General features: G+C 44.7%; 1 protein-coding gene across 1 annotated transcript in view; it reads left to right on the top strand.

Annotated features, from left to right (window-relative positions):
* lamc1 (laminin, gamma 1) overlaps positions 1-15,358 on the top strand; it is a 54,359-nt gene extending 39,001 nt beyond the window's left edge. The window contains exons 8-28 of the mRNA XM_062527795.1: positions 694-830; positions 1,138-1,260; positions 1,575-1,764; positions 2,084-2,196; positions 3,886-4,107; positions 4,359-4,547; positions 4,725-4,970; positions 5,259-5,412; positions 5,679-5,821; positions 5,965-6,143; positions 6,255-6,411; positions 6,752-6,957; positions 7,228-7,307; positions 7,439-7,576; positions 7,668-7,812; positions 7,951-8,100; positions 8,601-8,715; positions 8,947-9,146; positions 12,257-12,415; positions 12,526-12,625; positions 12,763-15,358. Of these exons, the coding sequence (XP_062383779.1) occupies positions 694-830; positions 1,138-1,260; positions 1,575-1,764; positions 2,084-2,196; positions 3,886-4,107; positions 4,359-4,547; positions 4,725-4,970; positions 5,259-5,412; positions 5,679-5,821; positions 5,965-6,143; positions 6,255-6,411; positions 6,752-6,957; positions 7,228-7,307; positions 7,439-7,576; positions 7,668-7,812; positions 7,951-8,100; positions 8,601-8,715; positions 8,947-9,146; positions 12,257-12,415; positions 12,526-12,625; positions 12,763-13,019 (3,403 nt within the window). The 3' untranslated portion in view covers positions 13,020-15,358. The remainder of the gene's footprint in view (positions 1-693; positions 831-1,137; positions 1,261-1,574; positions 1,765-2,083; positions 2,197-3,885; positions 4,108-4,358; positions 4,548-4,724; positions 4,971-5,258; positions 5,413-5,678; positions 5,822-5,964; positions 6,144-6,254; positions 6,412-6,751; positions 6,958-7,227; positions 7,308-7,438; positions 7,577-7,667; positions 7,813-7,950; positions 8,101-8,600; positions 8,716-8,946; positions 9,147-12,256; positions 12,416-12,525; positions 12,626-12,762) is intronic.

The following is a 15,358-nucleotide window of genomic DNA, read 5'->3' on the forward strand; positions in this document are numbered from 1 at the left end:
AACATGGTGTTGGCAATCATCAATGCTAACATTTACAAAGTGTGTGCGTGTGTGCGTGTGTGCGTGTGTGTGTGTGTGCGTGTGTGCGTGTGTGTGTGTATGTGTGTACGAGTGCTTTCCCTTTCCTTTTCACCCTGTCCAATCCTCGACCCCCTCCTGTCTTCCCGTCACCTCCACCCCTCTCCTCTTTTCTGCTCACCTAGACACACACACACACACACACACACACACACACACACACACACACACACACACACACACACACACACACACACACACACACACACACACACACACAGGTTGGGTGCCACATTCCTCCAAGTCACCCAGCTGGGCCACACATGGACAGGATTAACCCCCTCGGTGTGTCCCCAGAGGAGGCCCAGTCACCAAGTAGGAAAGAGAAAAGGGGGGAATAGGAGCCCAGGCTGAAAGAGGCAGGGAACAAAAAGCAGAAAGAGAGAGATACAAGCATGAAATCCATCAGTCCTTTATTATCCACCAAACAGAATGATCACAACAAAGGAAGACTATGGAAATGAATTGTTTATATTTGACTATGTAGAACTGGAAATAAAATGTGTTGATAAATAGAGCTATTGTATGTTCATATTGTGTTTGAAGGGAGTTGTATTATGATGACATGATAATTGAAGTGGTGTTTACTAAGTGGTGGAACCGTGTGGTCCGCAGGTGTAAGCTGGGCTTCTTCAACCTGGACCCCCAGAACCCACAGGGCTGCACACCTTGCTTCTGCTTCCAGCACTCGTCGGTGTGCGACAGCGCCGAAGGCTACAGCATCGACACCATCACCTCCACCTTCGACCGCGGTGAGGCTCTGGGAAGGCTTGCCGTGACCGTGCAGAATTTAGTCTTTGAAGGCTGTAGTTGACTTGTTCTGATCGTGTTGGGTTTTTTTTTTTTTCTGGGAATGGGTTTGTGTTTCCTGTTATTATGGTCTTTGAGTGGTCTTGGAAGCCTGTCAAACACATGGCCGTCTTGGCCTGGTTCCTGCCCAAGACATCACACAGAAATGTGGCTCTAGCGTGTGCATTCCTCAGCGTCCCTAATCCCAATTCTTCCTCTTTCTCTCTTCTCCCTCTCCTCCTTCCCCTCCTCTGTTTTTCGCGGTTGTAGGTGACGAGCAGTGGACAGCCCAGCGCAGGGACGCCTCTAGCGCTGACGTCCAGTGGTCTCCCAGCACGCAGGACATCTCTCTCATCTCAGAGGACTACTTCCCCATTTATTTTGTGGCTCCAGGTATGGCTTGTGAAAGGCGATGCTGCTGCTTTTGTCATAACCGGTGCACAGCAGACAAAGGAAATGCATGCATCCATGAGAAGCGATTCACACGCTTGGCTCATATTTTTCCACTCATAGATTCAGTTCAGATTGCCTTGTTTGACTGTTGCAAGCAAATAATGTCGGCAAAAACATTGTGTGCTTTTTCTTCCTACCTCTGATCTAGTTCTATTATGTAGTTAGCCTAGGACAGAAATCTTTTTTAAAGGGTTTATCACTGGTCCCATCTAACTTCTCTGACAGAGCTAACATATACTCTGACGTCCCTACAGAAAAGTTCCTGGGTAGTCAGCTGCTGAGCTTTGCCCAGAACCTAACATTCAACTTCCGGTCGGACCGCCGTGACACCCGCCTCTCAGCAGAGGATGTCGTGCTGGAGGGAGCCGGACTTCGCGTCACTGTGCCACTCATCGCCCAGGGCAACGCCTACCCCGAGGAGACCTACAAGACTTATGTGTTCAGGTGGGTTTTGATTGGACCCAAAGGACGACTGTGTTGTCATACAGAACACCTTTAGTTTGCCACTAATGACTGGGTTAGTTGGCTTGTTTTTAAGGAAAATTATATATTTAAAGTTGGTCACAAGTTAAGACCTAAGTCTTCAGCAGAAATGCTATCCGTAAGGTCTCATAAGCATAGCAATGCAGAAGCTTGGTGTCCTTGTGTCCTCAAAAAGTCATGATTACCAAGATTGATGGCACGAGTTTTCCAAAAGTGTTCAATGACTGGTCAGTGGGTTGGGTGTGGCTGTGTCCTAATGTGCGCTGTGTTGACTCCCCAGGCTCCATGACACCACTGACTACCCCTGGAGGCCCAACCTTGGACCCGGTGACTTCCAGAAGCTCCTGCACAACCTGACTGCCATCAAAGTCCGAGGCACCTACAGCGAGAGAAGTATGTCTGGGCAGAGCTATAGCCCATATACAGAGGTCAAAACGTGCTATAGGCTACACCTAAAGTATACTTACTTTACTATTCTAATTTGGTTGTGGTTTGTGTGTGAATGTGTGTTTGTTGGGACTGGGTCACTGTTGGAAGTCTAAATAACTGATCCATGATTGGCATAATTTGACACGTATTTTGTTTTTTGCTTATGAAAAAGATAATCTATCCATATAGCATTAGTTGGTCAGCTGCATCTCTTTTGAATTTCCGCACAAGGTTACAGTGTAGGTTAGCATCTCATGATTCTTGCCAGCAGCCCTACTGTATCTTTAGACTACTTAACCATAGGATCCACTTCTGTTAGCTTTCCCTTTCATGTCATTTTTATTCAGGTGAATACGCCACATCAGATGGAAATTAACATAATTTGTTTGTTTTGAACAATAGTGGAATATCAAAGTTTATGTGAGCTGTGAGACTCAGACTACATTGCGTTCGTTAAATAGTTTAGGCCTCTGTTTCATAAATAGAACACACGCCGCGATTTCGATCTAACATTTAGGTGCTCTTGTTTTGAGAAGTCCATCACATGACGCTGTATTAGTGCAGGGATATTTGGGCTGGGACATTTGTCTGGTCAGCTTCATTTCACTTAATAAATGAAACAAGCCTGAAGAAAAGAACACCAAGGACATGACCGGGTGAGGTGTCCTCAGTGGTGGAAACGCGCATGTGTCTGGGATGATGTTTTTCCCATCTGATACTACAGCTACCTTGAGTCTGCAAGTAATGCTTCAGGGGTATTAGTAACAATTTTATTTTATTCATAAGAACAACCTAACAAGTAACATAGTTAAAAATCAATTTATTTTCGTAATTGAAACAGGGTGAAGTGGATTTTGTGTAAACAAGAAGCAATTTGAACTGAAACCATTAAGACCAGACAAACCTTGGCGCTCTCACTTGAAGGTTTTGAGACGGGATTAAAAGCAGACAGTCAAAACAGAACACAGAGGATAAGAGATTTAGCTTAAAGCTCTCGTACTTCTCTTAAGACAAAACATGCCTGGGTGTGCCTATGTGTGTTACGGCTCAAAATCATCCGTTTCAGTCATATACTGATAAGCATGTGGACAAAATCTGTTCTTAGTAGACATGAATTCTCAGGAAGTGCCATGGAACATGTTTTTTAGTATGGTGCCACCACACACAGTTCTGTGTGTAATATAGTCAAATGTAGATATCTTATTAAATTATTTGTCTTTTTTTGTTTTAATCTGTATTTATTATATTTAATGTATAGTTGTATTATATATGTTGCCATGATATAGCTATAGATGCTGATGTGGTATTTACAGTGCTGTGAAAAAGTATTGCCCCCTATGCTTAAGTTGACTAAAAAGAGGAATATAAAATCATCTTTTGGAAATGTATCTCAATTTAAAAAAATTAGCTGTATATTCCTCTTTTTAGTCAACTTTAGAAAGGGGGCACATACTTTTTCACAGCACTGTAACTACTACTGCTACTGATGAGCAGACCCAACAAATGGCAAATCGTTGCATGTGGCGTGCATGTATACCCTCTCTTCACTCAAGGCCTCAGGGGATGGAGAATGAATCATACGGTCATGTTCAAGGCCAATACTTTTTCTCCCTCGCCTTCTTGTTTTTAAAAATGTAACCGTTTCTCCAACAGGTGCTGGCTACCTTGATAGTGTTGCTCTGACGACCGCCCGCCGAGGCCCTGGCACCCCTGCCCGCTGGGTCGAGAAGTGCACCTGTCCCCAGGGCTACGTGGGGCAGCACTGCGAGCAATGCGCTCTGGGATACCGGAGGGCCAACCCTGAGCTGGGCCTTTTCAGCCCTTGCGAACGCTGCAATTGCAATGGCCACAGTGATAGCTGTGACCCAGTGACTGGTCAGTCCCATTACGGTTCTTTTCTGGTTGTCTGTTGCTGTTAGTCTTTTGTCAGCTAGGTTTTGCTGCTTTATGTGATTGTTGTTTAATACTTCACCAGTAACTTGTTTACGTGGCAGTATGACTAATGTCACAAAATGGTATGATGAAGCGCATATGTCTTGGGAGAGTCATCAAGCCTCTACCCAGCATTGATGTGAGACTGCCCCCTTGTGGTCGGTGGTGGAAATGACACATGTGCCTGTTCGCAGGAATGTGCGAGTGCCAGCACAACACAGCTGGATTGAGCTGCGAGAGATGCCAGGACGGTTTCTATGGCGACTCCACCGTGGGCACCTCCACCGACTGCACGCCCTGCCCGTGCCCGGGAGGCGCCACCTGTGCCGTCGTGCCCAAGACCAGAGAGGTGGTGTGCACCAACTGCCCCGCCGGCACCACCGGTAAGCACACGTCCTGTAGAACATAGCACTTCACTTGGCGCTGCTGTTTTATTTGGTGTTGTAGCTATTGAGTTGCTGTCTAAAATGACTCCATTGCCAGCAGTAGTTGTACGGTAAATGTCATCAGCATTCGGCTTTGTGGTCACTTCTCCACCTCTGTCCACCCCCCCTGCGCAGGCAAGCGCTGTGAGCTGTGTGACGACGGTTTCTTCGGGGACCCCCTGGGCCAGGACGGGCCCGTGAGGGCATGCCGCGCCTGCACCTGCAGCGACAACATCGACCCCAACGCCGTGGGCAACTGTAACCGGGAGACCGGCGAGTGCCTCAAGTGCATCTACAACACCGACGGGTTCTTCTGCGACCGCTGCAAAGAGGGTTTCTTTGGCAACGCTCTGGCCACCAACCCTGCTGAGAAGTGCAGAGGTGAGTACTCAAGACCCACCTTCACCCAGATGATACTATGCAGGTGCCAGGATAGAGTTAGCAATAGATCATCAGTGCAGATTCAAATAGGGTAATGGAATGGAGGTACTGACATGTGAATCGTACTGTAGATGTAAAGAATCTTGTTTTATCTATGTAATTGTATATGTTTGTTTTAACCTTGAACTTATATACTGTGGCCATACTAAGGCCATAGATGCTGATATGGGCATTAAGTGAAATTGATGGTATGACTGCTACTGACCCGCGTGTTCCTCCTGCCCCCAGCCTGCGCCTGCTCCCCCTACGGCACTGTGGATCAGCAGACCTCCTGTCTGCAGGTCACCGGCCAGTGCCAGTGTCTCCCCCACGTCACCAACCGCGACTGCAGCGCCTGCGATCCCGGCTTCTACAACCTGCAGAGCGGCAAGGGCTGCGACAGGTAACCCCATCTCTACCACCCAACACCCCACAAAATCAGCTCCGTGACCTCGGGGTTTAGCCTGGGGCTTTTGATCACATGGCATCTCCACTCTGCTCTGGTAGAATTTTAGTTAGTAAATCCAGTGGCAGTAGAGAATGTTGTAGAGCTTCTTAAGTCTTGTCACTGTAATGAAGTTAATAGCGTTTGATTTGATGTTTGTAGTATTATTGAGTCTTATGCAGTTTTGCGTATTGATGTGTGCTTTCTGATCTTGCTCCACTCAGGTGCAATTGCAGCCCGATTGGCTCGACCAGCGGCCAGTGTGACATATTGAGCGGCCAGTGTGAGTGCCAGCCAGGGGTCACAGGTCAACAGTGTGACCGCTGTGAGGTCAACTTCTTTGGATTTGGCTCGTCCGGCTGCAAACGTAAGAGTTCTGAGCTTCTGACACCCCTCTCTCCTCCTCCCACCCCTCTTGGGGAGATTCATGTTTATCTTTGGAGTTTATGTTTTTCTCTCTTCTACCTGTCTGCCCTGCCTTAACACTTGACCATCTGACCTCCCTGGCAGCCTGCGACTGTGACCCAGAGGGATCCCAAACGGCACAGTGCAAGGAAGACGGCCGCTGTGAGTGCCGCCCCGGCTTCGTGGGCGCTCGCTGTGACATGTGCGAGGAGAACTACTTCTACAACCGCTCCACCCCTGGCTGCCAGCAGTGCCCCAGCTGCTACAGCCTGGTCAGGGACAAGGTAAACACCTCCGCTCTCGAACGCTGCCAACGGGCCTTCAGGCTGATTAAACGGAAGGCTTAAAGTACAGGTGGCTCTGTGCCTAACAACGGCTGTGATTCCCACCCTCAGGTGAACCAGCAGAGACAGAAGCTGCACGACCTGCAGACTCTGATCGACAACCTCGGCTCGAGTACGGAAACTGTCAGTGATAAGGCGTTTGAGGCACGGCTCAAGGAAGCAGAGAAGGCCATCATGGACCTGTTGGAGGAGGCCCAGAGCAGCAAAGGTAGAATCACTGGCACATTTTATATACTGTGCATGCATGGATGGCTGAATATGTGAAATGATTCATTCCTTGTATGTAATCACTCATTTTCTGAGTTAGTCCTGAAACATTTGATTTAATTCTCATATGATGAAAACTAACATGCTATATCTAAGCCATCCTCTAGATGGCGACAGATTTGCAGTTTATCAGCTCACAAGCCACGCCAATCATCTTCACTTACACCTAGATTAAGTTCTAATCTGTATTTGCAGTACCCAGTTGCAACACTTCAAAAAGCACCTTTTAAGCTGATGCAATCCTATTTGCTCATGTCTCATTCTGCTGTGACCTCATTCAGATGTGGACGAAGGCCTGTTGGAACGTCTCAACAACATCAACAACACCCTGTCTACCCAGTGGAACCGGCTGCAGAACATCCGCACCACGGTGGACAACACCGGCACGCAGGCGGAGCAGGCCCAGAAGCGCGTCCAGGATGCCGAGAGCCTCATCGACAGGGCTCGCCAGGAGCTGGACAAGGCCAAGGATGCCATCAGTAAAGTGGTGCGTGTGAACTCATTCATGATCCTTTAGCTCAAGTAGAGCATGGTGTTATCAACAACATTATGTGTTCGAAGAGTTTGTGTGCAGGAAGCGCACTAACAGAAACAATCATTTGTGTCCATTGTTGTGTAAGCAAATGTTTAAATGAAATAAGGGTGAATGTAACTATGAGAGTGGTACATCCATAAAATTGACGGTGGGGAGCTGCAAGTGATTTATGACTATCTCAAACACAAATGTGATGTGACGTTTTTTTTTGGTTTATTCTAGGACATCAAACCACTCACAACCACTGGAGGTCCAAACAACATGACCCTTCTGGCAGAGGAGGCCCGCAACCTGGCTGACAAGTAAGAGCAGCCTGCTAAGCACACTGACCAGAACTAACTGACCCCGACTCACAACTTGACCCTTACAGTATCTCTCACAATTCACACTATGGTTGAAAAGAAGAACTAACATTGTGGGTGTTTCTGCACAGACATAAAATGGATGCAGATCAGATCGAGAAGATCGCCAAAGACGCTAACGACACATCTACCAAGGCGTACAATCTGCTGAAGAAGACCCTGGATAGCGAGGGGAAGACCAGCAATGACATAGATGAGCTCAACAGGAAGTGCGTTGCTGAAAGACACCTAGACAAAACTTTCTTGCGAAGTCCACCTGTATTAGTCGTCATCAAAAACATTTTTGTTGTGTCTGCACAGGTATACTGAGGCCAAGGACCTGGCAAAGAATTTGGAGAAGCAGTCTAACAAGGTGTTGGCTGAGGCAGAGGAGGCAGGAGACAAAGCCAACAAGATTCTGGCCAACGTCACAAGCATACCACCCTTCGACACCAAATCACTGGAGGTGAGGCAACAGACATCAGTAACGCATTCAAAGCCACAAGCGCTGATGACTGCGTCAACACATTTGCTGATGCTACCTTAAAGCTACCTTTGCTGATGCTGCCTGTGTGTTGCTGATGGTTGTGCTGTCTCTGTTCAGGATGAAGCCAGCAAGATCAAGAAGGAGGCGTCAGACCTGGACAAGCTCATCGACAAGACCGAGAAGGAGTACAACGACCTGAGGGAAGACCTTCGAGGCAAGGAGTCAGAGGTCCGAAAACTGCTGGACAAGGGCAAGACCGAACAGCAGGTGAGTGATTTAAGAACCTGTGTCAAAACAGACAATGGCCTCTCATGGCAATTATAAATGTACAATATTTATACAACTATGTATGTTGTTTGTTTGTATGGCACATTATGCACCGTTCAATACATTGATACAATGTAAAACCACACTGCACGCAATAGGTCACACCATTTCCAAGAAACACAAGAACATATTCTCATTTAAAGTTGACGTCCTCTAGAAGTTAGAAAAATCAAATGACTGAACTGATTTCTTCTTTTCTGAACCCTGCATGTGTCAATAATTGGCTAATATTGGTGATCGTGGTTCCCAGAACACGGTCGCCTTATGATGTACAAACTGCAGCTCCAAATGAGCCATTGTTGTTTACAACTACACCAACCCAAGGCGTCATAAACAGACTCTCAGTTACCACATCAGATCCACAGCTGACGAACCAAAGCTGGGTTGGAATCCTGTTCTCTGCCTAACTCCTTGCTCTGTGGTGTTTGATTCTCTGACAGACGGCGGACCAGTTGCTTGCCCGTGCAGATGCTGCCAAGGCGCTGGCGGAGGAGGCTGCCAAGAAAGGCAGGACCACGTATCAGGAAGCTCAGGACATCCTCACCAACCTCAGAGGTGAGCTCGCTGTGTAGGATGCAGATAAGATATAACACTTTGTATGAATGTAACATCACCCTTGCCTTATCCATTACTATAATGTCTGATTACAATGGCAAGTACCAGCAAATCAGTGGTACATCGCTGTTATGTATTTCTGTTAACACTGCCACTATTAGTTCAATTGTGCTGTAACGAGGGCTTCGACTACACACTCACAATGGGTCTCTCTCTCTCTCTCATGACTAGATTTCGATAAGAGGGTGAACGACAACAAGACAGCGGCAGAGGAGGCCATGAAGCGTATCCCAGCCATCAATGAAACCATCATTGCAGCCAACGCAAAGACCAAGCAGGCTGAATCGGCACTGGGCAATGCAGCATCCGATGCCAAGGAAGCCAAGGCTAAAGCGGAGGAGGCGGAGAAGATAGCTAGTGCCGTGCAGAAGGTGGGTGTCTGCAACAATAGAGGGAATGGAGCATGATTACTGCTCTAGGCCGCCTTGGTCTTGGTGATCTATCTGATGTGGTGGCCCAGTAGAGGCTGCAAAAAAACAGTCTAGTCCAGTGTTTCTCAAACTATGGGCCGCGGACCGGTACCGGGCCGCGAGAAGATTACCATCGGGCCGCCGGCCGACCCTCTCTGCCGCCTTCAAGATGCACCATGCGGCCGCGGCCGCACCCGTTCTTCTCGGTCATATTGGTGCGAGATATTTTCACACAGAAATAACAGGCATATCATATGAAACAGCATAACCTGACCTTTCTAATGACACTAGCCACTAGTTTCTACGACGAACGGTTCGCGAGATAATTAGCGTTGAAAATTACATACAAAAATAAAATGTCACACTCAGTTCTGCGTCATACAGATTCTTCTCTGTGAAATATCTCATGATTTCGGAACTGCCCTATGGCAAACTGCATATCAAAACTAGAGATGTAATTCCAAGGAAATTACGAGTGCATGAAAATGCAAAAATGGTGAGGACTTTTATTTTGAAACAGTTGTGGGTAGAGGAAACAGTTGAACAGGATATGTACTCTTTAAGAGAGCCAGAAAGCCTGAGACAGAGAGTTGCTGCCAGGTGGCTTTGAACACCTGGCTTAAGATTCTAATTGCTTAACGACTTCATTGTGATGTCATAATCCAATGTTAAGTCTATGGGAGAAAAAATGTTTTTAAAAATTCATATAAAATAAACGATAAAGTTTTCAAAGATGAAATTTACATAGCTGAAGTCACCTAAGTAAGACCTACGCAGCGCAGTTTGAATGAAGTCTCTACGTCGAACGGTTGAAGCTGAATTGAACGCACAAAAAGTGTGGAAGAAGAATAATATCGATAACTAGAAATGCAATTCCAAGGAATTACCAGTGCATGAAAATGCAAAAATAGATAGATAATGTAGATATGGCTACTAAGGTGTAGCTAGGGTAAACGTGGTGGTTGCATAGTTTACAGAGAGTTGATAGTGTGAAGGTAGACAGTTTAAAGATGAAACATTCCAGTTCTAACTTAATTAATGATTTCTATTCATGTTAAAATGTTGATTAGCTAACTTAGCTAATGATTTCTAGCAGTTATGCTAAAAATGCTAATTATGCTAGCAATGCTAACTTTACTAACAATGCTAACCAGGTTGATTAGCTAACTTAACCGATGATTTCTAGCAGTAATGCTAAAAATGCTAACCATGCTAAATATGCTAACAATGCTAACCAGGTTGATAAGCTAACTTAGTTGATGATTTTTTGCAGTTATGCTAAAAATGCTAACTATGCTAACTAGCTAACTTGCTAGTGAGGACTTTTATTTTGAAACATTTGTTGCTAGGGTATCCATGGTGGCCACTATCAGGAAACAAGAAGTTACTGCAGTATAATCATGTTGGTTGCTATGGAAACGGTCATAAACACTTAATTTTAATGGTTGCTATGTTGGTTGCTAGGTACATGGAGGTTTCATGTAGTTGACTGGAGGCATAGTGGATGATAACTGACAGTTGGAATGGTTGAACAGTTCAATAGTTGAGTAGTTTCAATGGTTAAATGATTTAATAGTGTATTATTGCAGTGAGGACTTTTATTTTGAAACAGTTGTGGACAGAGGAAACAGTTACCAGGATATGTAGTCTTCTGAGAGACTGTATGCTTAAAGCCAGAGAAACTGACAGTTGGTGCCCAGGTGGCCGGCCACCTGGCGTAAGATTCTAATTGCTGCCATGATGTCATAATGAGCAATGTTAAGTCTATGGGGGAAATTGTAATAGTTTTTAACTAATAGTTTAAAAAGTATAAAAGTTACAAAGTTGAAAAATACAAAGCACACATGGCATAAGCAAGACCTACGCAACAAAGTTTGAATGAAGTTTATACGTTAAACGGTTCAAGCTGAATTGCGTGCGTTAGAAGAAGAATAATAAAAAGTTGAAGAAGCCTAGGAAGAACAGTACAGTGCATTTTCATGCACTGTAATAAGAATAAACAGTATAACAGTAGAGTGCATTTTCATGCACTCTAATAAGCAGGAGATCCTACTGATTCCAATGGCATATAGAATGTATCTGTATAATTAGCGGTAATCACGAGAAATCCCTTTTTGAAATCACATTAAATTTCTGCCTTTTTTCATACCTCCCCATTTCCCCCACTTCAAAATAATGTATTTTTCATAACAGAAGTTTTCAGACCCCTGTTTATGATATGGCAGATGCTTGATATGCCATTTCAGGACCCAACGTGGCAATAGATTGAAATGTTATACGTAGGCCTACTAATAATAATAGCCTAATAATAATGATAAATTATCTATCTATCTATCAGGCTTGTGCAAAATTCAGAATTGAATTGAGAATGACTCCTAAATTCCAATTCAATTCTAGGGTTTGGATTTAATTGAATTGAGGTCAAAAACAGGATGTAGAATTACAATTCAAATTTGAATTAAAGAAGAATTGAAATTCAAAGAAATTCATATACATAATTTAAGGGTAGTGTTGAACAATTAAGTTTCACAAAATGTCAGATATGATCGCAACAAACACACAATTTATTGAAAACAGTAATCAATTACATTTCCAAAGTAACCTTCCCAAAACTGAATGCAGATTCAACACATTCTTCCTGTTATGTGACTGTGGAATTGTCTTGAATTGCCATGAATTGAATTCCACTTCCTGTCATTCCAATTCAAGTTAAAATTCAACTTCCTGTGGGGTGGGGCCAATTCAATTCAAATTCCAATTCATGAATTGAATTCTAAAATTCGGAATTGTGCACAAGCCTGCTATCTAAAGGCGTACATGGTGGCGGGCGGTGGAAGTTGGGGGCATGGGCGGGTGTTCAGAGGGTGTGCAGACGCCTATGCAGGGCCTTGGAACACCAAGGCCTAACATCACAGGGGCCCAGAGCAAAGAAGTTTGAGAAACCCTGGTCTAGTCCATATGTAGCAAAATATATGTCCATCACAGAATGGTTGTGTAAATAGGTGTGTAAATGTTTTGAGTAATAGTCACCAAAAAAGCACAGGAAGTCATGCAGAATCCTTCTTTCACAGGGATCAGCAAAGACCAAGACAGAGGCAGAAAAGGCCTTTGAGGACACCAAGAAACTGGACGATGACGTGGACGGCATGTTGAACCAGCTGTCGGCTGCTGAGAAGGAGCTTGACAAGAAGAAGGCCGAGGCCGACCAGGACATGATGATGGCCGGCATGGTGAGAGAAGCGTCTCCTGGCGGTCACTGCGGTCACACAGGGCAACTCTTCACATCTATTTCACATCCAAAATGATAGAGAGTATTAAGTCAATGTTCTTGTTTTCACAGGCATCAGACAATGCTAAAGAAGCTGAGGTCAATGCCCGTAAAGCCAAGAGTGCGGTCAGGATGGTTCTCAACACAATCAATGACTTACTGAAGCAGCTAGGTAAGCTTGGGATCCTGTACAAACAAAAAAGAGTGGTCATAGTGTGTGTGTGTATGTATGTGTGTGTGTGTGTGTGTGTGTGTGCCTTTCTGTGTAACTCTAAGACTAATCGTGATCAATTTTGCATGTTCTTTTAGGCAACATTGACAAAGTAGACCTGAGCAAGCTGGAGCAGATTGACGGCTCCCTGAAGCAGGCCAAGGACAAGATGAACAGCAGCGAACTGGACAAGAAGCTGAAGGAGCTGGACAGCGTGGCCAAGACGCAGGAGGAGATGATCAGTGACTACGACCGGCAGATCCAAGAGATCCACGCAGACATCGCCAACCTCAACGATATCAAGAACACGCTACCTGACGGCTGCTTCAACACCCCGTCGATTGAGAAGCCTTAACTTCTTCTCCCGGCCTCCCCCTTCTCTCCTCTTCCTCCTCCTTTCTCCATGCCCCTCTGTTCTTGTTTTTACCACTCCTTCCACCACCTGTCTTGGGCAAAAAAAATCGCCACGTTTTACCAAAATAGGTTTTATTTTGTATTTTTGTGTTTTTTTTTTTTTTTTTTGGTTATGTGTCTTACTTGTCTTTCTTTTTCAAGAGAGAAGCCAGCGTTTCAGACTGATGATGTTCACGGTCAAAAGAGGAGACCAGCAGCTTTTTCTCTGTAAAAATTCTGCCATTTTAAGCACAGGAGACGTGAAGGTGACTAAAACGAAAAGGTCACCGCCGCCCGTGCCACCCCGTACCTCCTGGCAGGCTGGCGCTGAGGGGGTGGGGTTGAGAGGGAGGGTAGGGTAGGGCCCCTCGGAGCTGAACAGACACCCACATGACTGCACCACTTCCAGACTCTTCCACACTCCACCCATGGTTCGCTACCCCTCGCCCCCAGCAAACCCCTCCATCTCCGAAGGAATGTCCTGTCGTTTAGCCCATCACTCCAGACAGAAGGACATGCTGGGTTTGGTTGGGATTTTGGGGGAGGGGAAGTCAGTGTTTTTTTTGTTTTGGTTTTCTTTTCTTTTTCTTTTGTATTTTATTTCTAAGACCTGCAGTACAGTATGTGCCATGCCATTGTCTGTGTTACCCCTGCCTCATTTCAGAACTAGCAGTGAAGGAATCGTCTTTCGCTTTTCTGCTGTCAGATATGCCTCCGGTCTGTCCCACGGGAGACCGGCGAAGTGTGTGATGACTGTGGAGAACGTACATCTGGCTTACACCTAGCTCACTGAACAACAGTATTCCACCTGTCCTTTCCGCACCGCCCGCTCCCACACTCTGGAGAGCCTTGTGACTGGGCGGCTACTCCTGCTCTCTTGCTTTTCACGCATGTTCGTACGTGTCGACGATCCACTACGGTTTGAAATTGTCATGTAATTACTTGTTTTTAACACTACAAAAGCATATTTTATTTGTGTTGTTCTTTTTTTGCCGAAGCTGCTGCTTAATACAGGTGTACTGCAAATCACACATTAACAAAAGGCAAAATCCCACACTATGCAACTTTGTACATTTGCGTAGCAAGACTTTATCTGATACACTGGTGCTAATTATTATTTCAAATGTTATATTTTTGTGTGAATGTTTTTTTTATTATGATATAGAGTGAGGACTTGTTATTTGTGTAAATAAGTGCGTAAATGATTCAGGACTGGCTGATTTTACAACCCAAGACCCAACCAGCCACCTCGTATAGATTCACAAAGAAAAATCAGCGGAAACCTCCACGTAATATATAAATATCTAATAAGGTCTGTGGTATAATATGCTTGCTTGTATACATGGCTCAGTGTTGTTGCCTCATAGCTCTGCCATTTTATTTTATTTTTGTGTTAAAAAAAAATTCAGTGGGTGGTTGATAATTATTGAAAAGAGTCTTTGGTAAGCAGAACCTCTTCTATAAACATTGACTGACAAACCCAGCCTCACCTTTGAGTTAGCGTGGTCTTTCCCTACATCCACTGTATGCCTAACATTTCATTTTACTGAATTATATGCTTGAATTAAGACAAATAAGCTTGGTCATGTTGCTAGTTAACCATTTTTATTAGTGTTTTGTGCCTTAATCTTCGGACGTATACTTCACTGAGTCCTAACGTTTTGTGTTCTTGACAAAGGCATCAAATCTAAATTGTACACGTTAAAACCTACATTGTCCTTGATGTCCTCAGATTTCAATCTAAAAGCAGGGAACTTGCTGAGAGGTCCATACCAACAACATACATCCACATGTTTTTCCCCCCCATCACAAAAGGATTTAGTATTTCAGTGTTTTTAGTGAACATTTGTCTTGCAGAATACCCCCCCCCCCCCTCCCATCAGCCCTCACTGCTTAAGTTACAAACCTCTTATGTTAAATAGTGATTTTTTTCTTTTTTTTGAGTTTGAGTTTGCAAAAGACGAGCTCTTCAGTACCACTTTGACTTCCCTTGTCTTGATGAGGTCTCCCAGCCACTGGTGAAAAGATTTGTAACACATACAATTTTTATGTATAAAACAGTATTTCTAATTTATAATGTACCAAGTATTTGTAATCTGTCGTTGTTAAGTATGTGTGTGTGATGCAGTCTTTTTGTGGTCCTTACCTATGGAGGATACTACTGTATTTATCAGCCTCTGTGTATGTCAAGGTAGTCTTTTTACACAAACCCAAAAGGACCCGAGAACACCCTGCTTGTTACCCCATTTGCCTGTAAATCAAATCGTAACATTTGAATAATAAACAATTGTTATTACCGGA

Source organism: Sardina pilchardus, chromosome 2 (genome assembly GCF_963854185.1).
Source record: "Sardina pilchardus chromosome 2, fSarPil1.1, whole genome shotgun sequence".
NCBI lineage: Eukaryota > Metazoa > Chordata > Actinopteri > Clupeiformes > Clupeidae > Sardina > Sardina pilchardus.